Source organism: Ornithorhynchus anatinus, chromosome 15 (genome assembly GCF_004115215.2).
Source record: "Ornithorhynchus anatinus isolate Pmale09 chromosome 15, mOrnAna1.pri.v4, whole genome shotgun sequence".
NCBI classification, from domain to species: domain Eukaryota; kingdom Metazoa; phylum Chordata; class Mammalia; order Monotremata; family Ornithorhynchidae; genus Ornithorhynchus; species Ornithorhynchus anatinus.
In genome coordinates, this window is record NC_041742.1 from 14109 (window position 1) to 40107 (window position 25999).

At 56.0% G+C, this 25999-nt stretch overlaps 1 protein-coding gene across 1 annotated transcript in view; it reads right to left on the reverse strand.

The window, feature by feature from the left end:
• Positions 1-364: 364 nt before the first annotated feature.
• LOC100089249 (dynein heavy chain 9, axonemal-like) overlaps positions 365-25999 on the reverse strand; it is an 87747-nt gene continuing 62112 nt past the window's right edge. The window contains 14 exon segments of the mRNA XM_029079882.1: positions 365-990; positions 5720-6109; positions 6821-7003; positions 8173-8343; positions 9339-9530; positions 11594-11785; positions 12132-12359; positions 13440-13567; positions 14784-14932; positions 15767-15960; positions 21408-21530; positions 22938-23108; positions 23906-24046; positions 24668-24832. Of these exon segments, the coding sequence (XP_028935715.1) occupies positions 763-990; positions 5720-6109; positions 6821-7003; positions 8173-8343; positions 9339-9530; positions 11594-11785; positions 12132-12359; positions 13440-13567; positions 14784-14932; positions 15767-15960; positions 21408-21530; positions 22938-23108; positions 23906-24046; positions 24668-24832 (2655 nt within the window). The 3' untranslated portion in view covers positions 365-762.

Below are 25999 nucleotides of genomic sequence, written 5' to 3' on the forward strand. Positions count from 1 at the left end.
CCAGTTGTGAGCCATGGACAACGCAAGGTCAAACCTCCCCATGGGCGGGGCAGACCGACATCGGGACGGAGGCTCCGCCATCTGCGGTCCTGGCTGGAAATGAGCTGTCAGAGGGGAACTGAACCCATGGGCTCAGGGGTGGAAGCCAGGGAGAGTGAGGCCCAGGCTGAGGAGGAGGGGAGAGGGGAGGGTGCAGAGGAAGAAAGGCCTCAGTCTGAAGCCAGCAGGAGGGAAAACCGGGATCCCAACAGTGAGCTGCATTTCCCCTTTCCCCCGGACTCCTCCCCACTGGCAAGGCCTCTCTTACTTGGGGCATGGGGTCAGATGTCCCTGGGTTAAGAAGACATATTTCCATCAAAACGTGTCAAAGAATGAATCACTTTATTAGGAAATACTTCCCATCATTCAGTTCTTTGCTCTCTAGCTCATTAGGCAAGACCCTTCGGGGTGACTCCGGCCAGGCCCTAAGCCTCCCCAGTGACATGAGAGACGAGGAGCACAGGGATGTTCACTCTGGAACACAGAGAAGACGAGCCCTCCGCCTTCACCCCCCTCCCCGGCTAGGGCACGTGCGCGACCCATTCCGGGACGCCCCTCCGCCAGGACCCCGGGTGACTCTGGTACTTCCTGAGGATCCAGAGACCTCACCATCCAGATACCAGGTGGCCAGCAGGGTGCCCGACTCCTGACCTAGAGTCCCAAGGCCCCTGGAAAAGTTCCCACCCACTGAGCCCTCTTCTGCCCAACAGCCACGGGTCCCGGCTACACCTGCATAAGTAAGGCCACCCCGGCCAGCACCCATTTGGACGCGACCTCTTTCGTTTTAAGGTTAAATGTCCAGACGTAGGTGGGGCCGCGCTGGCGGGTTCTGTAGACGGGACAGGGGTACGTTCCCCGAGAATCCTGTTTGTCCCCGAGGACGGCTCTGATGAAAATCACGGGCATGGGGGGAGTCAAGTCCTTCAGCCTGGCCTCAGCGATGACCCCAACCTGGGAAGAGAGAAGAGAGCCGGATGAGGGCGGCCACCCGTGCACGGAGTCGGGTCGAGGCGCCGGCGGAATCATCGGCCCCTCCGTTCTTCATGGGCCCGGCTCAGATCCCAGCCCCTCCCCGGCCCCGTTATCCCAGGACCAAGCATAGCGCTCTTCTGAGTTAGACCCCCGCACACACGTGTGCGTTTCTTCACGTGACCGTGGTATGGGAATGGCACTGCTGGACGCTGGGCAAGGGGCGTCCAGCTTTGGGGGTGATTCTCTCCGTGGGAGGACCCAGTGCCCTGGTGACGGGACTTGGAGTATCTTCACTACCCATTTCTTGTGGAGGGCAGGAACCGGGCCACGTCGGTACTCTGGACAGCCTAGGGAGCTCCCGCCATCTCGCCACCAAATGGCAGCGTTTGCACGGCTAGAGCCGGATGTGAAGAGAGGAGAGCTCGCTGAGGCTCCCGCGATGCAGCAGCAGCAGCAGCAGCAATAGTAGCAGGAGCAGCAGCCCCGGCCGCTCCCACCTATAGCATACGGCAGCCCGGGACCCTCTGCGCCACTGAGACCTCGAGGGTCATGAACCCCGGTGGCCCCTAGAAAGTGGTCAAAGCTTCATCATCTGGCTTTCTAAAATGTTTCCGAATTCCTGCCTGCCAGAGTCCTACCTATCCTGGGCAAAGTGCCAAGGGAGGGCTCTGCAGAAGACCATGGCCCAGTGGGAAGATCGAGGACCTGGGAGCTAGGAGGCCCAGCCTCAAGTTCCAGCCCTGCCTCTGGTCTGTTATGTGACCCTAACCAAGGCCAGCCTCTCGGGCCCTCTATTTCCCCATTTGTAAAATCCCTGCTCTCCCACCTTCCTAGTCCACTGAGCCCCATGGTGGACACTTGTACGGTTGGGATAAGAGCCCTGCTGTCCCTCCCTACAAGACAGTGAGCTCCATGGAGGGCAGGAACTGCATTTGATTTAATGAGCCTGATTCTACCACAGTGCTTAGCCCAAAGTATGCATTCTTTGAATACCATAATGACAATTCATTATCAATCAACTGTATTTATTGAGTGCTTATTATGTGCAGAGCACGGTGCTAAGCACTTGGGAGAAGCACCGTAGCTTAGTGAAAAGAGCACGGGCTTGGGAGTCAGAAGCGGCGGGTTCTAATCTTGGTTCCTCTGCTTGTCCGCTGTGCAGCTTTGGGCAAATCACTTAACTTCTCTGTGCCTCGGTTACCTCATCTTTAAAATGGGGATTGGGACCGTTAGCCCCACGTGGGACAACCCGATTATCTTGTAAGTACCTCAGTGCTTAGAACAGTGCTTGGATCAAAATAAACACTTAACAAATGCATCATCATTATTACTATCATTACAGTATAATAGAGTTGGTACACATGTTCCCCACCCACGACAAGCTTACAGTCTAGAGGGGAAGACAAACAATGATGTAAGTAAATACATTACAGATTTGGACATAAGTGTTGTGGGGCTGAGGGAAGGGTAAATAAAAGGAGAAAATCCAATTGGTAGGGTGACGCAGAAGGGAGTAGAAGAAGAAAGGAGGGTTTAGTCAGGGAAGGCCTCTTGGAGGCGATGAATGTCCGTTGGATATGAAGAGGGAAGGTGTTCCAGGCCAGAGACGTGACGTAGACGAGTGGCTGGTGGTGAAAAAAACAATATCAAGGTACGGCGGATAGGGTGGCATTAGAGGAGTGCAGTGTACAGGATGGGTTGTAGTAGGAGAGCAGTGAGGTGGGGTAGGAGGGGGTGAGGTGATTGACCGCTTTATAAAGTCTGGAGTGAGGAGTTTCTGTTTGAGGCGGAGGTGGGTGGGTAACCACTAGAGGTTCATGAGGAGTGGGGAAATATGGACTGAATTTTTTGTAGAAAAATGATCTGGGCAGCATAGTGATGTAGGGACTGGAGTGGAGAGAGACAGCAGGCATGGAAGTCCACAAGGAGGCTGATATGGTAATCATGGTGAGACAGGATAAATTCTTGGATTACCATGGTAGCAGTTTGGATGGAGAGAGCGGGGGAATTTTAGCAATGGTGTGAAGGTTGAAATGACAGGATTTAGTGATTGAATATGTGAGTCGAATGAGAGAGACGAGTCTAAGATAACACCAAGGTTATGGGCTTGTGAGACGGGAAGGATGGTGGTGCTTTCTACAGTGACGGGAGAATCAAGATGAGGACAGAGTTTGGGTGGGAAGATAAGGAACTCTGTTTGGGACATGTTAGTGTGAGGTGACGGGAGGACATCGAAGTAGAGGTGTCTTGGAGGCAGAAGGAAATGTGAGACAGCAGAGAGAGAGAGAGAGAGAGAGAGAGAGAGAGAGATCAGGGCTGGATATGTACATTTGAGAATCTTCCACATAGAAGTGATAGTTAAAGCCAGGAGAGTGAATGAATTCTCCAAGGGAGTGTGTGTAGATGGAGAATAGAAGAGGACCGTGAATTGAAATTTGAAGGACTCCCACAATTAGGGGTGGGAGGCAGAGAAGGACCCCATCCAAGAGGCTGAGAATGAGCAGCCAGGAGCTAGGAGAACCGGGGGAGGATAGTGACACTGAAGCCCAGATGGGATAATGTCTTCAGGAGAAGGGGGTGATCCACAGTGACAAAGATAGCTGAGGAGGATTAGGATGGAGTAGAGGCCACTGGCTCTGGCAAGAAGGAGATCATCTGTCACTTCTGAGAGGGTGGTTTCTCTGGAGCGAAGGAGATGGAAGCCAGCTTGCAGGAGATCAGGAAAACAATTGAAAGAGAGGAATTTGAGACGGCGGTGTAGACAACTCATTCAAGGAATTCGGATAAGAACGGTAGGAAGGGGATGGGGCGATAACTGAAGGTGAAGCCATGAGGTCAAGGGAAGGTTTTTTTTAGGATAGGGGAGATATGGGATGTGAGCAAAGCAGTAGGGAAAGAGCCTTTGGATAGCCAAGACTTGAAAATGGCAGTCAAGGAGGGAAGAAGGTGGGTCAAGTGCTTTGGTAAGGTGCAGAGGGATGGGATTGGACGTGCAGGTGGAGGGGGTGAATTTTGAGAGAAGACAGGAAGGAAATCTCCTCTTGAGATACTGCTGGGAAAGATGAAAGAGTGGAAGAAAGGGCAGAAGGAAGGAGGGACAAGAAAGGAACTGAGGATATTTTAGGGAGATCACACCTGATGGTTTCAATCTTATCAGTAAAGTAGTTGACCAGATCATTGGCAGGAAAAGATGGGGAAGGAGGTGGGACGGGGGGTTGGAGGAGGGAGTTTAATTTCTGGAACAACTGGCGAGGGTGATGGGCATACGTGTCGATAAGAATGGGGAAATCATTTTGCCAAGCAGAGGAGAGGGCAGAGTTAAAGACACAAGGATGAACTCGAGGTGGGCAAGTTCGGGCCTCTATCTAGATTTCTGCCACCAGTGCTCTGCAGCTCACAGCTCATGCATGAGAGCGAATGAAGCGGACTATAGAGGTGATGCGGGGCTGTGGTTTAGTGGCACAAGATGGACGACGGGGTAGGAGAGCGAGCAAGTTGATTTCAGTAGAGAGGGTGGCGTTGAGGGCGTCAAACTGGTCATCAAGAGAAGGATGTTTGGGTATGGAAGCTAAATGGGGCATGATGACGCGAGAAACTTCGATGGGGTCAAAAGATCGAAAGTCCCTGTGGGGGAGCATTATTCTGGTAATCCCACAAGCCAGGCGCAGCCACATGGTAAGGAAGGAAGTCCCCGTGGAAGCTTTTGGCTAAATCCTGCCTGGGTCCAGGTTCAGGTAGTGGATGGAAATCCCATTAGAAGTGCCCTGTTGGATCTTCACGTCAGCAAGACACTCACCCCTTGCCCCAGACAGCCCCAGAGGTCCTCATTCTTATTGACTGAGCATTGTATCGGGCACTTGGGCAAGTACAATAGAGGTAAGAGACTTGGTCCCCATCCTCAAGGACGTGACAGTCTCATGGGAAAAATACAAATTATCCACAAATGGTACAGAGGGAGACCTAAGAAACAGTCAGAGTTGGGGAAGACACAGCAGAGAATGAATAAGTGAGTGAGCAGGGAGAAGAGGGAGACAGATGGATGTCTAAAAAAGTGCCGGGGGCAGCGTCGCAGACCAAGAGGGCGGGAATGGTGAGATTCAACCTGGGAAGGCTTCCGGTAAGCACTGAGGCTGGGGAGAATCCAGGCCTGAAGTGGGGAGTGGATTCCAGGAGGTGAGAGGGTGAGAGTGAAGGACTAGAGGAGGGTGAAGCGAGGGCGAGGCCTGATGAGAAGGGGAACTGGGGAGGATCAGGGCGGGGGGAGAGGAGATGGGAAAAGGAGAAGGCCAATAGGGAGTCTCAAAGCCAAGAGTTTTTCCCAGAAGGGTGTGGAGGCGGAAGACCGGGGGTGAGGCGGAAGGGCCGGGGGAGCCGAGGGGGGGCCGGGAGGAGGAGGCCCGGGGGGAGGCACTGCCTACGGTTTGACCTGACTGGCTGCTCCAGGCCACGGATGGGCTCAGATCCATCCCAGTCGTGTAAACTCCTCCCACCTGGACTCTCCTACTTGAGATTGACTTCCTGAAGTTTCACGGGTGAAGGGGGACACGAGAAAGGCCACTTTCTAGATCTTTCTTCCATTTGGCCGGGTGTCAGAGAGCATGGCATTTACCATCACCGGCTCCCCCAGGACTGCAGTGATCTGTTCTTGACCTTGCCCTGCCCCTCCAAAATGACTTCTCTAGGTTTGCCCCCACCTCGGGGCCCTTACCTGGCTGTCCCAGCGGGCCCCCTCCATGAACAGGCCGTGAACATACGCTCCCTCCCGGGGGGGAGCCCCGAAATCTTCTCGGCTCTTCTTGGTGACGTCGCACTGCAGGGACACCTTATCCAGGGGCCAGTCGTTGCGGCGGGCCGCGGCCTGCATGACGGCCGTCAGGAAGGACTGGGGGTTGAAGAAGCCGGACAGCCACACCGAGGCGGGCAGGCCGAAGTCCCCCGTCCACATCTCCAGCTCTTTGATGCGGCTCAGCAGGTCCAGAAACCAGGCGGCCAGGCTGGACATGGAGGGGTAGGCCCGCTTCGTCCAGGCCTCCGGCACGGTGTCCAGGTACAGAGCGCTCTGCAGACTTTCCATGGCACTGGTCATGGTCAGCTCACCCTGAGGAAAGACAAGCCAAAAAGGAAGTTCGGCCAGCTGGCGCGGGGCAGGCCAGGTCCTGGCTGGACCACATGGGCTCATATTCCGCTGCTGCCAAGCCTGGGATGTGGCAGGATGGACACAGGCCTGTCCTGCACAGGCAGAACCCAGGATAAACTATGGTCAATACCAGCCTGCCTGCACCGAGCCTGGGACACGGCATGCTGGACACCAGCCTGCCTGCGCTGAGCCCAGGGCGTGATATGCTGGACATCAGACTGCCTACACCAAGCCTGGGACACCAGCCTGTCCTGCCCGGACCGAACCTGGGACACAATGTGACAGACACCAGCCGGCCTACACTGAGCCTGGAATACAGTTTGGTGGACATCAAACTGCCTGCACTGAGCCAGGGACACTGCACGGTGGACACCAGTCTGTCCTGCCCAGACAGAGCCCGGGAACACAGTTTGGAGGACATCAGCCTGCCCCGCACCAAGCCCAGGATACAGTGTGGTGGACGCTAGCCAGCCCTGCCTGGACCCGATGCGGGACAGAGTGTGGTGAATAACTGATTGAGAACTGAACAACCAACAGGCCCCGATTCCTGCACCAGTGGGCCTTCCCCAAGTGGGACCCCAGAGCCTTAGCCAGACCTGTCCCTGTGAGCGGGAGGGGGCAACCAGGGGTTATATGGCCACATTGGGGAGGCGGGGGCAGGGGAGGTCTCACCTTGAGGCCCAGCTCTAACTCTCTCAAGGAGTGCCGGATGGTGCCAGTGAGGAAATTGATGCGCTCACATTCCTGCAAAGCGACCACGACAAATGGCGTGCGCTCCTCCACCCTGGACACCAGCTCAGCGAGGTCAAACTCCTCAGGAAGCCTCTCCAGGATGTCCGTCACCAACGCCTTCACCTGCCAACAGGGAGTCGGGTAAGAGGGGAAGGCTGAGACCCCAGAGGCCCTGCTTGAGGGTCTGGGGATGCCCCGGGGATAGGAGGGCTCATTTTTTCTTGCTCCGGTGGCTGCATCACTGCCAGGCCCCAATTCAACGGTCCGAAAGGAAGGCCCAGCGGCAACATCGGGTTTCCGCCTCTGTCAGGGCTGAGGTAGCAGCCCGGGGTAGCCTAGGGAGAGGCCTCGGGAGTCCAGAACTTGAGGCAAGCCTGCCCTGAGACCTCCAGGCAGGGGAGGGTCGGCCCAGGACCTTGACCAGCCCCACCTCTGCTCCCCAGGCTCCTCCCCACCAGATGATCAGGTCCAACCCCTGGGCTTCTTGCATCTCTCCCTGGACTCTTTAGCTGGGGAAGGCAGGTTAAATGACATCCAGGGGGCTACCCTGCAACATCAACTCAAGGTTCAGTGCTGCCTTTGGCCTCAGACTATGGGTCCAATGGTCTGAGGTCCAGACAGACTGTGAAGGTCTGAGCTCCAGCCCAGGGGCAGAGTCCAGGCCAGGGAATACCCCTGAAGTCGAGAGGGCCCTGGAGGAAATGGATTAGCTCTGGTAAACTGACCCAGTGATCGTTCACCTGAGATGTAGAAGCCCGAGCCCGAGCTTAAAGGCAAAAATCTGGGAGGCTGGTGGGAAGGCATGGAGGTGGGGGAAGCAGGTGACAGGCTAGGGAAGAGGCCAGTAGGGGGAGGCAGGAAAGGAGAAGGAGAAGGGGAGGAGAAGGCAGAGGAAGGAGGAGAGGGGGAAAGGTGTGGGAGTATGGTGGGAAATCTGGGAAGAAGGGAAAGTGCAGGGCTGAGGGATGCAGGGGAATGTCTGTTTCTTAAGTCCCCCACCAGGGCTCCAAAAGCCCTGGCTTCCTAAAGTCCACAGCCCGTAATGCCCAGACCAGGTGCACAGCAGAGTCATAATCTATCCCACCCCTCACCTCCTCCCACCTTGTCCCCACTGTTCCCTGTATGGTGCCTCCCTCAGCCGTGGCCCCTTTCTCTTAAGCCCCCTTGCCTCCCTCAAGCAAAGAGGCCCTGGCACCCATGGCTGGGAGGATGCTGCCCCAATCCCACCTCCGGCAAAGCTGCCCTCCTGCAAGGAGCGACTGTCCCCTTCCCCACACCCGAATCCCGCTAACCTTCTCCTCCCTGGTGGCCGCCGTGGCGTCCCCAGTCTGGCGGTCCTGAGGCTGCATCTCGAGCACTGTACGGAACAGCTTCTCCGAAGTCTGGGCCAGGAAACCGATCTCGGCATTCGGATGGAGGCCGTAGAGATAGGGGGACTCCGAGGGCAGGACTTCATCGATGTACTGGAAAGCGGGAGGGAGCTGACGGGGACGTGCTCATGGTCCCTCCCTCATGGGGTGCCGAGTCCGCCCCCCACAAAAGCCTGAGTCGGGGAGAGCTGCAGGCTCCTCCCTCTCCCTCATGCTGGCTTGCGCGGGCTATGAGGTGTGGTCACCCTGGCTATATTCACTTGTCCACCCAATGAGTGGGGGGACTTGCTGTTTCCAGGAAGCAGAAGGGTTCAATGTGGGACTTGGATCTTGAAATGCTTCCACTCCCTACCATGTACCCATCATAGAAATACCCCAGAAGCCACCCACCTTCACCAACAACACTCTGTGTCCAAAGGGGACCAACAGCCTGTTGCGCCCCCGCCCTACTCTCTGCAAACTGCCTTTACTGGAACTGTTCATCTTGAACAAGAAAACCACTCCTCAGACAGGACATCTGCAGACAGCACATGCACGCAAATGAATGAATGCACGTGCGCGCATGCACACGCACACACGCGCGCGCACACACACACACACACACACACCTTCCTCCTCCTCCCTCCAACGATGGGCACTTTTAAGGGCAGATGGCGACCGGGAGGAAAGAAATTCACCTCATCCTTGCCCTGCCCTGCTGCCTCCCATCTCTATGGCCACCAGGAGCTGCCCTCTCCGATATCCAAGGCAGCATCCCTTTGGCTCCTTCAGAGCCTTCAGATGATGTGGAGGTTGGGAGAAGGGGTGGGCTAAACCATGTCCTCTTCCTCCCTCCTGCTTTCCTGCTGCTGCACAGGAAGGCACGACTTCCAAAGCCCAGGGACCATCTGGAATTAGGGCACGTTCTGCCCACACAGCTCAACACAGGGCTCGCCCACACCAGCTCAGTACTCGGGACCTTCCGGATCCATCGACTGGCTATTTGGCAGCTATGGGGCAACCCGGGATGTCTGGTGTGAGAAGCCAGGATGGTGGGGTGGGCGGGAAGAGGTGGGTCACGGATGAGGAAGGAGCATGAGGGTGAGCACCTTATGGTAGCCGCTGTAGTCCATGCTGCCTGGAAGGAGGAAGCCCGGGGCCAGGGCCACATCTCCCTCTAGCATTTCCGGCCTGATGAACTCCTCCAGGTAGCTTCTGCAGAGGCGCCGGTCCCAGCCGTCGGTGATGTGGCCTCCGTACATGATTTCTCCAAAGAGGTATCGCAGATCCTCATAGGGAACCTGGGAGAAGAGGGCAAAGAGATTCCGGGCTGATCACCGTCCCTGGAAGGGGGCCGGGCGGGGGCTGCATGGGTTGGGGGGCTGGGGAAGAGGTTCTGCCTGGACCTCCCTTGATCCAAGATCCCAAGGCAACACTTTCAGAGCACAGGAGGTGAAGGGTGAGGGAGGAGTAGAGGAGAGCATGGTGTCCCGATGTGTTAAGCTGCTCAGCTTGAAAGGTGGGCCGAGCAGTGTGGCTACTTTCTGCCATTCATTCATTCAATTGTATTTATTGAGGGCTTACTGTGTGCAGAGCACTGTACTAAGCGCTTGGAAAGTACAGTTCAGCAACAGATAGAGACAATCTCTACCCAACAGGCCCACAGTCGAAAAGAGGGAGACAACAAAACAAAATAGGCATCAATAGCATCAAAATAGGCAAATAGAATCATAAATATATACACATCATTAATAAATACAATAATAAACATGTACAAACATACCCAAGTGCCGTGGGGCAGGGAAGGGGGTAGAGCAGAGGGAGGGAGTAGGGGCGAAGAGGAGGAGCTGAGGAAAAGGGGGGCTTAGTCTGGGAAGGCCTCCTGGAGGAGGTGAGCTCTCAGTAAGCCTCCGAAGAGGGGAAGAGAGCTAGTTTGGTGGATGTGAGGAGGGAGGGCATTCCAGGCCAGAGGGAGGGCATGGGTCAGGGGTCGACGGTGGGACAGGCGAGAGCGAGTACCAGTGAAGAGGTTAGCGGCAGAGGAGCGGAGTGTGCGGGCTGGGCTGTAGAAGGAGAGAAGGGAGGTGGGGTAGGAAAAGGCAAGAGGATGGAGAGCTTTGAAGCCAACAGTGAGGAGTTTTTGCTTCATGCAAAGGTGGATAGGCAACCACTGGAGATTTTTGAGGAGGGGAGTGACATGCCCAGAGCGTTTCTGCAGAAAGATAATCTGGGCAGCAGAATGAAGTATAGACTGAAGCGGGGAGAGACAGGAGGATGGGAGATCAGAAAGGAGGCTGATGGAGTAATCCAGTCGGGATAATCAATAGTATTTATTCAATAGTATTTATTGAGCGCTTACTATGTGCAGAGCACTGTACTAAGCGCTTGGAATGAACAAGTCGGCAACAGATAGAGACAGTCCCTGCCGTTTGACGGGCTTACGGTCTAATCGGAATATGATGAGAGACTGTGCCAACAAGGTAGCGGTTTGGATGGAGAGGAAAGGGTGGATCTTTGCACTGTCGTGAAGGTGAGCCCGACAGGTTTTGGTGACGGATTGGATTTGGTGATGAACAGAAGGGGACCCGGAACTGACCCTTGAGGAACTCCTACAGTTAGGGGATGGGAGGGGGAGGAGGAGCCCGCGAAGGAGACTGAGAACGAACGGCCAGAGAGATAAGAGGAGAACCAGGAGAGGGCGGAGTCTGTGAAGCTAAGGTTGGATAACGTGTTGAGGAGACGGGGATGGTCGACCGAGTTCATGGCAGCTGAGAAGTCGAGGAGGATTAGGATAGAGTAGGAGCCCTTGGATTTGGCAAGAAGGAGGTCATTGGTGACCTTTGAGAGGGCAGTTTCGGTGGAGTGGAAGGGACAGAAGCCAAATTGGAACGGGTTCGGGAGAAAGTTGGAGGAGAGGAATTCAAAGCAGTGAATGTAGACAACTCGCCCTCATTCTAAGCGACTGTCCGGAATATCCCCTCAGAGCCGGGTCCCGGAGCCCCGAGGGGAAGGTCCACTTGCAGTCAGCTCAGTATCTGATTGGGGCTGAAACGGCTTGAAGGTGTTCCTCCCGGGCCAAGCACTGACCGCACTGCTCTGAGTTCAGACTCCACTGTCCTGCCTACGTTGACCACACCCTGCCTATCCTTGGCGTTCCCTGACCAACCCCTGCCCGGATAGCTGGTCATCCCTCACTTCCGTTTCCTGGGAGGGCTGGCCAGACCTCCACCTGCCGGTCAAGGCCCGGACCCCATCATCGCACGAGCCTGGCGTCGCAACCTGGCGCTGCAAATGATACCCAGAGCACCGAGCGAGCGACTTTAGCTGTCGCCTCCAAGCCCCCTAGGCCCCGCCCCTTCCACACCTTGACATTGGCCTCCAGGTAGTTGTGCAGTACGTTCACTGAGATGGTCAGATCGCCTGTGCTGAAGGGGTACATGCCGTTCCAGCCCTGGGCTCCAAACTTGCGTCGTTCTGCCACCACCGCATGGAAATAGCAGAGCGCAAACAGGATGCTCTTGAACTCCATCTCCCGAGTGCAGCTCTCCAGAGTGTCCTGGAAAGGAATCATCCCGAAGCCACCAGTTGAGTAGGGCCCGGTTCCAGGAGCTCGGAGAACCCCGACGTGGGCCCTGGATCTTCCCGACCACTGCCCCTCCTTCTGCTGACCCCAGGAAAAGGGGGCTGGAAGCCAGATGCCCCGGGGGGAAGGGAGAAGCCCTTCTCTGTGGCCAGATGTCTTCTCTCCCAGAGACCAAGCCCTCCCTCCTCCACCTCCACACAGCCAGGTCTACAGCGGTCCCCCAGCCCCGACTACACCCCTACATGGAAACTACCCTGGGCCCCAGCCCCTCACCACAGCCCTGCCCTCCCTTCTGCCCACCCCCACCAGCCTGCCACACCTGGGAGAAGTTGTCCAGGGCCTTGTGCAGGTTGGCATGCATGCCAGTGGGTGGCTCGTTGGTGATCTTGACGGAGTTCTCCAGGATGCCCTGGGGAATGACGTGGCTGCTGGGAGAAGGAGCGGGCTCGGCACTCATAAACACCCGGAACTCCGGGTGGCTGTCTGCACTGTGCTGCTCCAGCTTCTTCTCCAGGGAGCCAAGCCACTTGGCCACCAGGTGGATGTTCTGTGGGGAGCCAAACGTCAGGGAAACCCGGCTACTCAAATCTATGGCCAGCCTCATTGCTCCCTGAAAAAGGTCCAGCCCCTTCCGCACCCTAGGTTGACTTGCTGGACTCCATCTTAGAAGCCGGGTGCCAGCCTGCCCAAGATGGAGCCTCAGGTTCAGCTACAGGCTTTGGGTGTCAGTCCATGGGTGACTGGGTGCATAAGTGCCTGGATACCTGGGTGCATGGGTGCCTAGGTGCATAGATGCCTCAGGGAATGGGCTTGTGGGACTAGAGCGGGAAGGCAGAAAGCCAGGCAGGGAAGAATGGGAGGCCAAGAGGGTGATTCTATGATTCTTTGTGAGCAAAATCCAGGGATGCTGTCAATCACTAAGCAGCCTCCATTAAGGCAGAGATTCATGTCAGCTGTCCGCACACTCTAGCTGAGGCCAATGCAGAGTTTTGTCGATGAGGACGGAGCTGCAAATGCCGGGCAGTGGCTGGAGGAGCAGGGGATGACAGGCTACTGCAGCTCAGCTCAGCAGTGTGTGCCTGTGTGCGAGCACAAGTGCAGATGTGTGTGTGTCTGTGGACAGGGTGGGTGTGCGTCTGTGTTTGAGAGAGGAAAGGATGGTGATAGGAAAGAAAAAGAAACGGGGAGGATAGGGGAGGATCCTGAAATGAGGGAAGGGGGCTTGGCGGGTAGGGGGTTAACCATCACGGTGAAGGCTGAAGATCCCAGGAATATCGTCTCTTAAAGAATGCAAGCAACCTCCTACTACTTGGATTCACTTTGCACCCAAAACCAATGGGGAGATTGCTCATTCTGAGCTCAGTAGCGATCTTGGGGAGGGCAAGGGCGAGGGAGGAAAAAGTGAAGGAAGAGCTGGAGAAAGTCAGGGGATGAAGAGGTAAAAATGGGGAAGGAGGAGATGAAGGGGAGACGAGGAAGACTGGCTAAGAAGGAAAAAGAGAACAGGTGAATGTGAGAACCCAGGGACAGATCACACCGGCAGAGGCAGAGAAGACCAGGTCGGGCAAGAGGGATAGAAAGTGGGCCTTGGAAGGGCCGATTGGGCTGGACCAGAAAGGGCAGGTACCTGCAAGATGACCCAGTGACCGTGCTCGGCAGCTACATCCAGCGCTGCCTCAGCCACCACCTCCTGTCCCTGTCCCAGGGACACGTTGTGGAAATTCTGGTTGTTGAAGGTGAAACCGAGCTTTTTCCCTGGAGAGAGGAAGGAATTTTCCATCACTGTTCCACACCTTTATGAGCCCCTCGGTGCTGAGGCTCAGTTGTACCAAGAAACCTAGTATCACCCCTTCCTCATGGGCATCCAAAAACTTTCAATGGCAACCTGGAACTTACTGCTGCCATCAAACTCTGCTACTTCGACAGCCTGATGCCCAACAGCGCCCTGGTAGACAAAGAGGTAGAAGCAGAAAGCCGGGAAAAAGCCCAGCTTGACTTTTGGAGATTTGCAGACCAGATGAGCAACAACAAGGTCTCTAACTCCATACTGACTCCAAGTTGACGTGGGTAGGGCACAATCCAACCTTCCTTATGGCTACGCTAACTGGACCTACTACAGAAGGCAGACGAGCGTCATCTACAACGGCAAGAAAAGATCAGCAACCACAGGGACCCAAGTCACCCCCAAGGCTCGGTCTCAGCAGCCCGGCTCAGCTCAGTGGGACACCCGAGACCAGGTGACAGCAGAATACCCAAACGGCTGCCGTTCGGCACGGATGAGGGCAGAAGACCCAGATAGCGGCCTAGCGGTCCAGAGAGCGGGCCGAGAGGGGCCATGAAGGCGGGACGGATGGGAGGGAAGATGCGACGTGATGCAGTCTCCGATCCTGTGACGCGGCGGGAACCCATCGGTAACCACTGGAGCACACCGTCAGCCAAAGGAGTGACCAGCTGGAGAGAGCCATTCTCCTCAGAAAAAGGGTTCACGAACACCAGGAGGCCAAGGTTTAGAAACAGAGATGGGCCCAACTGAGGTGACCCCATCAGCGTAGCAAGGATGTTTCCTTGTGAGCAGAGTGGCAGGAAGTACCCCTCCCACCTCAGTCCGTCCATCCACGTTTGCAGGCACAAGCAGGTTCCCATCTACTGCTGAAGGCGTCACTTTCTTGCTTCCACCGCCATCGTTCAATACCCCAAACTCTCTGCCCTGCATCCACCCTCTATTCTCCCCACAGAACTCATCTATCCCCATCTTGCTGCCACTCTCCATGGTCATTAACCCCCATTCTTCCAGAGAGAGAGAGAGAGAGTGTGTGTGTGTGTGTGTGTGTGTGTGTGTATGCACATGTGGGTCCACACCTGCCTAATCCTGTCTGTACTTCTGTCTCTAACTGCATGTCACACCCAGGCCTGGCTCAGAGTCTTTTCTAGGATGTGTGCACTTAGCAGGTACGTGTGAGAGTCTCCGTACCTTGCTTCTCCACATCCTTCAGGGGGTCGACTCCTGGAGACAAGATGAAAAACATGGGCGTAGCCCTTCCGCACTCTTCAAAGGAGGAAGCAAAGTCCAAGGTCCGGCCCGTCACGTACTTACTACCCAGCTTCTCTTCCACAAAATCCCTGCAGAGACACCGTCCGTCACCGACCACCGGTGCGGGGCAGAGCCCTCTTCTCGGCGGGAGCGGCAAAGGTGCCCCTGGAAGGAGCAGAGCCTCTTCTGCCCCCCTCCGCTTTCCCGCCCGCCAAACTGGCCGTCCTCCTTCGACTGAAGCTGTTCTCGCTTTTCTCCAGGCCAAGACCCACCTCGAGGTGCGAAGCGGATCCCCGGCCAGGAGCCCAGCGGAGGGAGGGGGCCCGGCTACCCTGAGAGGGGAAATCAAGATCCTCGATCTCTAGGCCGAACCAGTCGGTTCAGAGAGCGGAGGCTTTCCGCCCCCGCAACGATGAGCCCTCTGAGGGACCAGGCAAGCAGGTACGTCAGTTAAGTCCCAGCCAGAGGTCCGAGGCCTCCGGCCATTCGAGGAGCAGAAGCCAGAGGAGCACCAAAGGCTGGAGTGGGGAGGACACTGGACACCAGGGGTCAGGGTGGGGAGCTGGGGGGAAGGGAGTGTTCCGCAGCTACCTGGAGACTAAGGTAGCCATGATGACCTTCAGGGGAATTGGGCATTGAGACGCAAGACCCAAGATGTCTCACGCGTGATTCTGGGAACAGAGCATGAATGATGATGTCATATGGAACATCTGGAGGAAGGACCCACACTCACCGTGGACCCCGCTGCCCCTCATTGGATCTGGAGCTGTTGGGCCCTCCCAGGTCCCTCCACACCGCGCCATTTGCACGGGCCCTTTCCCAGAGGCTCACGGGAGTGGGCGCCCAGGAATGGGGGCTCCAATCCAGGAACAGGAAAGCCAGGCGGGACCGAGGTGGGAGCGGGGCAGGCCCCGTCCGCTCACCGGACGGCGTAGGTCATACGGTCTGGCCGGACGGCTCTCATCACACACATCCGCTGCAGCGCCGTCTTGTTCTTCCACTCCTGAGGGAACTTCTCCCGCTCCGGACATTCCGATTCAACGAACTTTTTCCAGCGCTTGGCAGAGCCCTCGATATCCCGATCCAGATTTCGGAATTCTTCCATCGCTGAAAGAGCCTGGGGATGGGCCCCGATTACACGTAAGAAATGGAGGCAACTCGGAATCCATTTCATTAATTCCCTCTTATCTGCTCTTTCCTGAGGGTCTTCCGGGGCCAGCCCGGAAGTTCTCCCAAATGTCCATACAGAGCACAACACCATACCGACCCTTGACCGGCCACAGCGTGAACTAGTTGAAAGAGCACAGGCCTGAGAGCCAGAGGCCTGGGTTCTGATCCTGGCTCCGCCACCTACCTGCTGTGTGATTTGGGGAAAGTCACTTCACTTCTCTGTGCCTCAATTACCTTATCTGAAAAAAGGGGGTTCAACGTCTGTTCTCCCTCCTACTTAGATTGTGAGGTCTGTGTGGGACAGGGACTGTGTCTGATCTATCTTGCATCCTCCCCAGAGTTTAGAACAGTGCTCTACACAAAGTAAACACTTCTCAAATAACACAGTTATCATCCTTAGTGCACAGTGCTGTACTAAGCACCTCCTGGGTACACAGTGGTACCCTGGGTGCTTGGGAAAGTCAATAAGAGCCAAGGATGTGACTTCTGCCTTTGAGGAACTCTGTGTTCCGCACAAACCAACCCTTTCACTGTGCCTTCTTCTCACGTCTCCCACCTCCGACCCTCTGGCTCACACCCTCCCTCCTTCTGAAAGCCCACCTCCTCTCGGAAGCTTTCCCAGGTTATGGCCTACCAACTATCATCTTAGCACCTTAACAATCACACCTCCTGTTGCACTTTCGACCACGTTGATTCATATGATTCTTCGCCCCCACAGACCCCCAGCCACCAGCTTCCAGTCCACCCCCCCCCCCCACTCGGGCCCGGGGACATTGCGCTCCCCTTCTCGATCCTGGGGACATTGTGCTCCCCTTCTCGGCCCCAAGGACATTGTGTCCTCGGGGGACATTGTGTCCCCCTGCTCGGGCCCGGGGACATTGTGCTCCCCAACCGCTCCCCCACTCCGCCCGAGGCGGCCATTTTAGGAAGCCCCCACTCTGCCTGAGGCGGCCATTTTGGGAAGGCCTCACTCCCTCTTCCCTCTTGAGGTGATTCATCCCTCCCGGTCATCCCTCCCGCCCCCGCCCCGGGCGACGACGTCCTTGTTCTCACCATGTTACCTTGCCTTAGCCGCCGCCTACGGCCGCCACCCACCCCGGACAACCTCAGGGCCCCCCCGCCGCCACAGGGTTATTTGGTCATGAGCTCTGGGACACTCTCGGCCGCTGGCCGCTCGACTTTGAGTCTGATCGGGTAGGGTCGGCTCGTCCCCCGACCCTGGTCATCGCCTGCTTATTAACACTATTGTAGTGTGCCTTACTGTAGCATGTTGCTATATTTGCGATCTCGCTTTTTATTGTTTATTGTCGTCAGATTTTGAATTTGATCAGGTCGCCCCTTAATCGAGTCTACCCCCGACCCTGGTCATCACCCCTTTTATTAACACGACGATATTGTATCATACTGTATCATGTTGCTATATTAGCACCACTGTACTGTATCATATTGTATCATGTTGCTATATTACCGATTTCGTTTATTACTGTTTATTGTCAGTGCTGCCACCCACCTCTCTGGCCTCGCCATGTCCCTCCTCCCCCCCTCCCCCCTCCCGCCCCTTCCTATCCTCCCCTTCCCCTTCCCCTCTCTCGCTCAGCTCTTTCCCGCTCTCTCCTCTGTCTCCTCCCCCCCTCCTCTCTCCCGCCCTAGAACCCCACTTTACCACCGCTACCCCTCTTCCCCCTCCCCCTACTCTTCCCCCCACCTAACCCCCTCTTCACCCCCTCCCCCCTTCTCTCTTCCCCACCCACGCCCCATCCCAGTCCTCTTGTCCCACCGCCACCCCTCATCCCCCTCTCCTCGTCTAGGGCCCCGCCACCTCCTTCCCATCCAAACCCTCCCCTCCCCCCGCCCCTCCCCCCCTCCTCCCCTTGCACCCACAGCTACTTTCAAGTGTGGCCTCTGGAACCCCCGCTCTGTTACAGGCAAGCTACCTTTCATCCATGACCTTTTCCTCTCCCGCTCTCTCCTCCTCCTCGCCCTTTCGGAAACGTGGCTCTCTCCCGAAGACACGGTCTCCGCCGCCGCTCTCTCCAGCGGAGGCCTCTCCTTCTCCCACTCCCCCAGACTCACCGGTAAGGGAGGAGGCGTCGGCTTCCTCCTCTCGCCCCGATGCCGCTTCCGCACTATCCCTCCTCCCCCCTCCCTCTCCTTCCCCTCCTTCGAAGCCCATATCATTCGCCTCTACCACCCACTCCAGTTACTTGTCGCCGTCATCTACCGCCCTCCCGGTCCCACCTCCGACTTCTTCAACCACCTTGACCCCTTTCTCACCTTCCTTCTCTCCTTCTCTCTGCCCACTCTGATCCTTGGAGACTTCAACATCCATACGGATGTACCCGACGACTCCTCTGCCGCCCGCCTGCTATCCCTCCTCGACTCTGCCGACCTCCTCCTCCACCATACCGCGCCCACTCACCGACTCGGTCACACCCTCGATCTTGTCATCTCCTACCGCTGCACTATCTCCTCACTCACCAACTCTGAAATCCCTCTCTCGGACCATAACCTTCTCACCTGCCTCATCTCTCACACTCCCTCCCCCTGCAGATCTTCGCTACTGCCCCACAGAGACCTCCGCTCTCTCGATCCCATCCGTCTTTCCAATAGCATCTCGCCTCACCTTGCCGCCCTGTCCTCTCTTCCCACTCTCGACGATCGGGTCTCCGCTCTCAACTCCACCCTCACTACTCATCTCGACTCTCTCGCCCCCCTTTCCCTCCGCCGCTCTCGCGCCACTAACCCACAGCCCTGGATCACCTCCTCCGTCCGCCTCCTACGCTCCTATGCTCGAGCTGCTGAGCGCCGCTGGCGAAAGTCCAAGCACCAAGCCGACCTCACACACTTCAAATTTATCCTTTCCTGCCTTAACTCTGCCCTCTCCTCCGCCAGGCAAAGCTTCTTCTCCTCCCTCATCGACACCCATGCCCGTCACCCCCGCCGATTGTTCCGGACCTTTAACTCTCTCCTTAGGCCCCCTGTTCCTCCCCCTCCCCCATCTCTCACCCCTAATGATCTGGCCACCTATTTCCTCACGAAAATCAACACGATCAGGTCTGAGCTCCCCAAAGTCACCCCTCCGCCTCTCCCCTCCCCCCCAACAACCCCCTCCCCTACTTTCCCATCCTTCCCTGCAGTATCCTCAGAGGAGATCTCCTCCCTCCTCGCAAGTGCCACCCCCTCCACCTGCGCCTCGGACCCCATTCCCTCTCACCTTCTTAAAACCATCGCCCCTGCCCTCCTCCCTTCCTTAACTTCTATTTTTAACCACTCAATCTCCAAGGGCTCCTTCCCCTCTGCCTTCAAACACGCCCACGTCTCCCCCATCCTAAAAAACCCGCTCTTGACCCCACTTCCCCCTCCAGTTATCGTCCTATCTCCCTACTACCCTTCCTTTCCAAAATCTTAGAACGAGTCGTCTACAATCGATGCCTAGAATTCCTTAACTCCCATTCTCTCCTAGACCCCCTCCAATCTGGCTTCCGTCCCCTCCACTCTACCGAGACTGCTCTCTCTAAGGTCACCCATGACCTCCTTCTTGCCAAATCCAATGGCTCCTACTCCATTCTGATCCTCCTTGACCTCTCTGCTGCCTTTGACACTGTCGACCATCCCCTCCTCCTCCGTACCTTATCTCACCTTGGCTTCACGGACTCTGTCCTCTCCTGGTTCTCCTCTTACCTCTCTGGCCGATCATTCTCGGTCTCCTACGCTGGAGCCTCCTCCCCCTCCCATCCTTTAACTGTTGGAGTTCCTCAAGGGTCAGTTCTTGGCCCTCTTCTGTTCTCCATTTACACTCACTCCCTCGGTGAACTCATTCGCTCTCACGGCTTTGACTACCATCTCTACGCAGATGACACGCAGATCTACATCTCCGCCCCTGTCCTCTCCCCCTCCCTTCAGGCTCGCATCTCCTCCTGCCTCCGGGACGTCTCCACCTGGATGTCTGCCCGCCACCTAAAACTCAACATGAGCAAGACTGAGCTCCTCATCTTCCCTCCCAAGCCCGGTCCGCTCCCAGACTTCTCCGTCACCGTGGATGGCACGACCATCCTTCCCGTCCCGCAGGCCCGCAATCTCGGTGTCATCCTTGACTCGTCCCTCTCGTTCACCCCACACATCCTATCCGTTACCAAGACCTGCCGGTTTCACCTCTACAATATCGCCAAGATCCGCCCTTTCCTCTCCACCCAAACGGCTACCTTACTATTACGGGCTCTCGTTATATCCCGGCTAGACTACTGTGTCAGCCTTCTCTCTGACCTCCCTTCCTCCTCTCTCGCCCCACTCCGGTCTATTCTTCACTCCGCTGCCCGGCTCATCTTCCTGCAGAAACGATCTGGGCATGTCACTCCCCTTCTTAAACAACTCCAGTGGTTGCCTATCGACCTCCGCTCCAAACAAAACTCCTCACTCTAGGCTTCAAGGCTCTCCATCACCTTGCCCCTTCCTACCTCTCCTCCCTTCTCTCTTTCTACCGCCCACCCCGCACGCTCCGCTCCTCTGCCGCCCACCTCCTCGCCGTCCCTCGGTCTCGCCTATCCCGCCGTCGACCCCTGGGACACGTCCTCCCGCGGTCCTGGAACGCCCTCCCTCCTCACCTCCGCCAAACTGATTCTCTTTCCCTCTTCAAAACCTTACTTAAAAATCACCTCCTCCAAGAGGCCTTCCCAGACTGAGCTCCTCTTCCCCCTCTACTCCCTCTGCCATCCCCCCTTTACCTCTCCGCAGCTAAAGCCTCATTTCCCCTTTTCCCTCTGCTCCTCCACCTCTCCCTTCCCATCCCCACAGCACTGTACCCGTCCGCTCAACTGTATATATTTTCGTTACCCTATTTATTTTGTTAATGAATTGTACATCGCCTTGATTCTATTTAGTTGCCATTGTTTTTACGAGATGTTCTTCCCCTTGACGCTGTTTAGTGCCATTGTTCTTGTCTGTCCGTCTCCCCCGATTAGACTGTAAGCCCGTCAAACGGCAGGGACTGTCTCTATCTGTTGCCGACTTGTTCATCCCAAGCGCTTAGTACAGTGCTCTGCACATAGTAAGCGCTCAATAAATACTATTGAATGAATGAATATGTCCTATTTAAGCACTCCTTCCTCCCATCTGCAAATTAGAGAGCAGGCACTGTGTCATCTGCATCTACTGGACTCTCTCAAGCACTTACCATAGCACTCTGCACACAGCAGAGACTCAGTACGTACCACCATTTGAATGAGTGATGCTCAAAGCCCAGGTGGCTCTCAAGGCCTGGCCCCACCCACTGAGCCTGCCTGCTATGGACTCCTTGTTCAGTTTGCTGCTCTCTGAGGGTTCTGGTTGTTTATATTTCTGGCACGAGGGAAGTCCCCTGAAGGCTTAGAAGGTTATTCCAGGGCCACGGGAGCGAACCTTGATGCCACCCCAGGACTGGTGGGACAGGAAGTCCACTGGGCTTGTGGCCCCGGGCTGGGCTGGGTACCGGAGGAGGAAGTCCAGCTCCACAGCGTTGATTTCCTGGATCTGTAGGAGAATCTGTAATGGGAAAGAGGCACTGAATTCCTGGAGCAGGTAGCCTGCAGGTCCTGCAGATGCCCTATACTCAGACCTGCCCGCCCATTCCAGGACCCTGCCAAGATCACTATGCCACCCCAACCCCTGGGGTGGAGGGCACAGGAGAACCGGGGGGGGGTGGGCAGACCACCTCCGGAGGCTTCTGCTCCCTTCACGGTCACAGGCTAACCCAGCGCGCCCGACGGTTTTAGTCCCCCGGCCCCCCCGGCTCACGGTCTCCCCGTTGCTGGTTTCCCTGATCCTATCCCCATCTCTCCTCTTTCTTCCTTTAGGAAAAGACCTCTCCCCTTCTTCCCCCTCCCTCTCCCCAACACTCTTCACTCCCTGGGGTGATGGAACCGGCAGCAGCCTCTCTAATGCAACCCACCATTGCGAAGGGAAGCCCTTCCCGCTCCCTGACCCGCGGGAGAGGGGTGAGCAAACATCCCCTCCTCCACTCCTCTCCTTGCCTCCTCTCCTTTCCCCTGACCCTCCTCATATTTCATTGCTCGACCCTGGGAAAATCAGTCAATACAACAAACTAAGCACTTACTCTGGGCTACGCACTTGGGAGAGACCAATAGGAGCAATGATGGCTGACCTTGAGGAACTTAAAGTCTCGCTAGGGAGATAGACATAATTTACAGAGCGGAGGAAGAACGCCAGTGCTTAGTACAGTGCTCAGGCAAGACAAAACAAGCTCTCAATAAATACTACTACAGTGTTCACATCACCTAGTGGGTAAACACTATCAACAAAGTGGTACAGGCAAAAAAAGATGACAAGAGGGAGGCTGCTACTTGGAGAGAGGGCACGGCCTGGTCGGCAGAAGAATCAAGAACGAGGCACAGTGAGAAGATGAATTTGTGGGAACTGGAGAGTGAGAGCTGGGATGCAGTGAGAAGAGAGTGGATAGGCAGGAAGGGTACCCAAATCTACATCTCCTCCCCTGTTCTCTCTCCCTCTCTCTCCCTCCCTCCAGGCTTTTATCTCGTCCTGCCTTCAGGACATCTCCGCCCGCATGTCTGCCCGCCACCTAAAACTCAACCTGTCCAAGACTGAGCTCCTTATCTTCCCTCCCAAACCCTGTCCTCTCCCCGACTTTCCCATCACTGGATGGCACTACCATCCTTCACAAGCTCGCAACTGTGGTGTCATCCTTGACTCCTCTCTCTCATTCACCCCACACATCCAATCCGTCACCCGCCGGTCTCACCTTCACGACATCGCCAAGATCCGCCCTTTCCTCTCTATCCAAACCGCTACCTTGTTGGTACAACCTGATTAGCGTGTATCCACCCCAGTGTTTAGCATAGTGTCTGGCACATAAACACTTAACGAGTACCATCAAAAAAAATACTGCTGGCTTGGTCCCGGCCCTTGGCTCACCTGGAAAGTGAGCTGGGCTGTGTAGGTCAGCTTGTCGCACTCAAAGAGCCCTCGGGCCGTGTACTGATACACGGAGAAGGTGATGCTGTCCATCAGATTGGCCACTCTCTGCTGGAGACTCTGGTCAGGAGGCGCGCGGGCCACCGCCTTGCGGAACACAACGCTGAACGCCTGTGGCGGCGGGTGGTGGGGTGAGTCGGCCATACGCTCCCTGCCCCTTGGAGGGCGGGAAATGGTCACTGGGCAAAATAGTACCCTAGCCCCGTAGTTGGCGGGAATCGATCGATCGATGGTATTCACTTAGCGCTTACTGTGTGCAGAGCACTGTACTAAGCGCTTAAGAGGGTACAATATAACAAACTTGTTAGACACAATCCCTGCCCACAAGGAGCTCACAGCCTAGAGGGAAAGGCAGACATTAAAATTAATTAATTTTGACATGTACATAAGTGCTTGGAGCTGAGGGTGGGAGTGATCCCAGCTTGCCCCCTGGCTTCCCAGTCTCTGGGCACTTAGGGGGGGAGCACAGGGAAGGAGTGGCAGGCACCTCTATATGTACAGATGCCGCCATCAAGCTAAAGAAAAGTTTAACCATCACAGCAGCAGAGCCATCCATACACCAACTCAAAGATTCACCCATCCACCCATCTACCCACCAACCCAATCACCCAGGTGGCCGCCCGGCCAGACACCTCCCCAGGCATCCATCCACTGCCCCACATACCGACCCATTCACCTATTCAACCCACTCACCCAGTCAGCCACCTCCCCAGCCAGCCACCCATTCAACCACTCAGTCACCTCCCCAGTCACCCCCCGACTCACGCAGCCAGCTGCCGCCCCCCGCCTCCCCATCTCCAACCTCCCAACGAGCCCTCGACCCTTGTCCATCATCTGGGGTAGAAACGCTCCTGCTAGGGTGGATCTGACGTCCCCAAACGCTCCGATCCCGACTCGCACATCGTCACCTTCAGGGAGAACTGGTACATGGGATGGATGGTGCTGAGGTCGTTCATAATGAAGTAGAGCAGAGAGGCCCGGGCTGCCACCGGCCGGTAACTTTCTCGGGCTTCATTGATCTTTGCCTCGGTCACTTTGGCCTCCTGGACCTAGTGAATAAGGGGAAGTGTGTGCTTCATGGAGAAAACCCAGCCTTTTCCTGCTGTCCCTGCCCTGTCCTGCCCATCCTGCCCAATCCAGACTCTCCTGCCCAGCCAGACCCCACATGGCTGGTCAACCCCATCCTGCCCCGCCCACCCATCTCCACCCACCGAGTCCTGTCCCCCCAGCTGGCAGGGAGAATCCCTGCAGGGGGAATCCCAGAAGATCTTAGCATTCTTGGGACAATGAGACAAAGGAAGAACACGGGAAGTGCTGGCGGCCCATCCGTCGATCCATCAGTAGAATTTACTAGCCTCCTGCCGAGTGCAGAGCAGTGTACTAAGTTCCCTGTGCACTAGGATGGAAGGATAACCATCCAACCGTGACAGACCAAGATTAGGTGCAGGATGGGCAGCACCTCTCCCTTGAGAGGGAGTTCATGCTCATTAGTCCTGGAAGATGCAGGAGGAAGGGGGGGCTTCTACCCCTCAGGACACCTCCCTCTCCCTCCCCGCAACCCCAACTCGTCAGACCACCTCTGAGCTGAAGCTGAGGGAGAGCTGGGATCTGAGGTCGACAAGACCCACTCAGGCCATTCCCCCGATCCCGGGTTCTAGCTCGGGTTTTACCTTGGCTTGTATTTCTGCAGCCGTCTGCTTGGTGACCTCCAGATTCTCCACCAAAACCGTGTCCCCTAGGAAGCTCCCCGACGCAGAGGACAGTCGGGACAGCAAGGAATCCTCCAGGGTCTTCAAGGTGATTTTAAACCCATTCTGCTGGGTGGTCAGCTCCAACTGCCAAAGCCGGTTTCGGGAGACTGGTCAGGGCAGGCCCCGCCAGCGGGGTAACTTTTCCAGGCAGAGTCTCCAGGCCCCGCCAACGGGGTCACTTTGGACTTCTCATCGCATCCCATTTACTCGCTCAGCAGGCGATGCCTCAATTTACCCCTGGTCCCTCCTTGGGCAGAGGGTGATCTACCACCAGATAATAATACTAATGGTATTTGTTAAGCGCTTACCATGTGCATTGCACTATATTAAGCGCTGGGGCAAATACAAGCAAATCAGAGTAGACACAGGCCCTGTCCCTTATGGGGCTCGCGGTCTTAGTCCCCATTTAACAGATGAGGTAACTGAGGCACAGAGAATTGACTTGCCCAAGGTCACACAGCAGACAATACATGATTTCTATTGTTTTCTTCTGATCATTACGAATGCTATACCAACAGTATATAAAGAAACCCTATATTGCTGGGAGTTGAGCTGGCTTTGACTGGAGGGGACTCTTTGCCACTCAACCATCTCTCCCTGCTAGTGCTGGAAGGAGCACTAGGAGTAAATAATTTGTCTCAGACATAAACTTCCCCAGCACAATGCAGAGTCTATGATGTTTTTCTTCCCAGACCTTGGGCAAGTCACTTCACTTCTCTGTGCCTCAGTTACGTCATCTGTAAAATGGGGATTAAGACTTTCGGCCCCAAGTGGGACTTGGACTGTGTTCAACCTGATTAGCTTCTATCTACTCCAGGACTTAGTACAGTGCCTGGCACCTAGTAAGTGCTTAACAAATACGAAAGTGCTTAACAAAAAAAAAATGGCAGAGCTGGGATTAGAACCCTGGACTTTCTGACTCCCAGGTCTGTGTTCTATACGCTAGGCTACGCTGCTTCTTACTAGGCATGTCAGGGGTGTGAGGGAAGGCGGGGTCGGGGGAGACGGAAGGTCGTGACTGGGCAGCGTGGCTCAGTGGAAAGAGCACGGGCATTGGAGTCAGAGGTCATGGGTTCGAATCCCAGTTCTGCCACTTCTCAGCTGTGTGACTGTGGGCAAGTCACTTCACTTCTCTGTGCCTCAGTTCCCTCATCTGTAAAATGATGAAGACTGTGCGTCCCACATGGGACAACCTGATTCCCCTGTCTACCCCAGCGCTTAGAACAGTGCTCTGCACATAGTAAGCGCTTA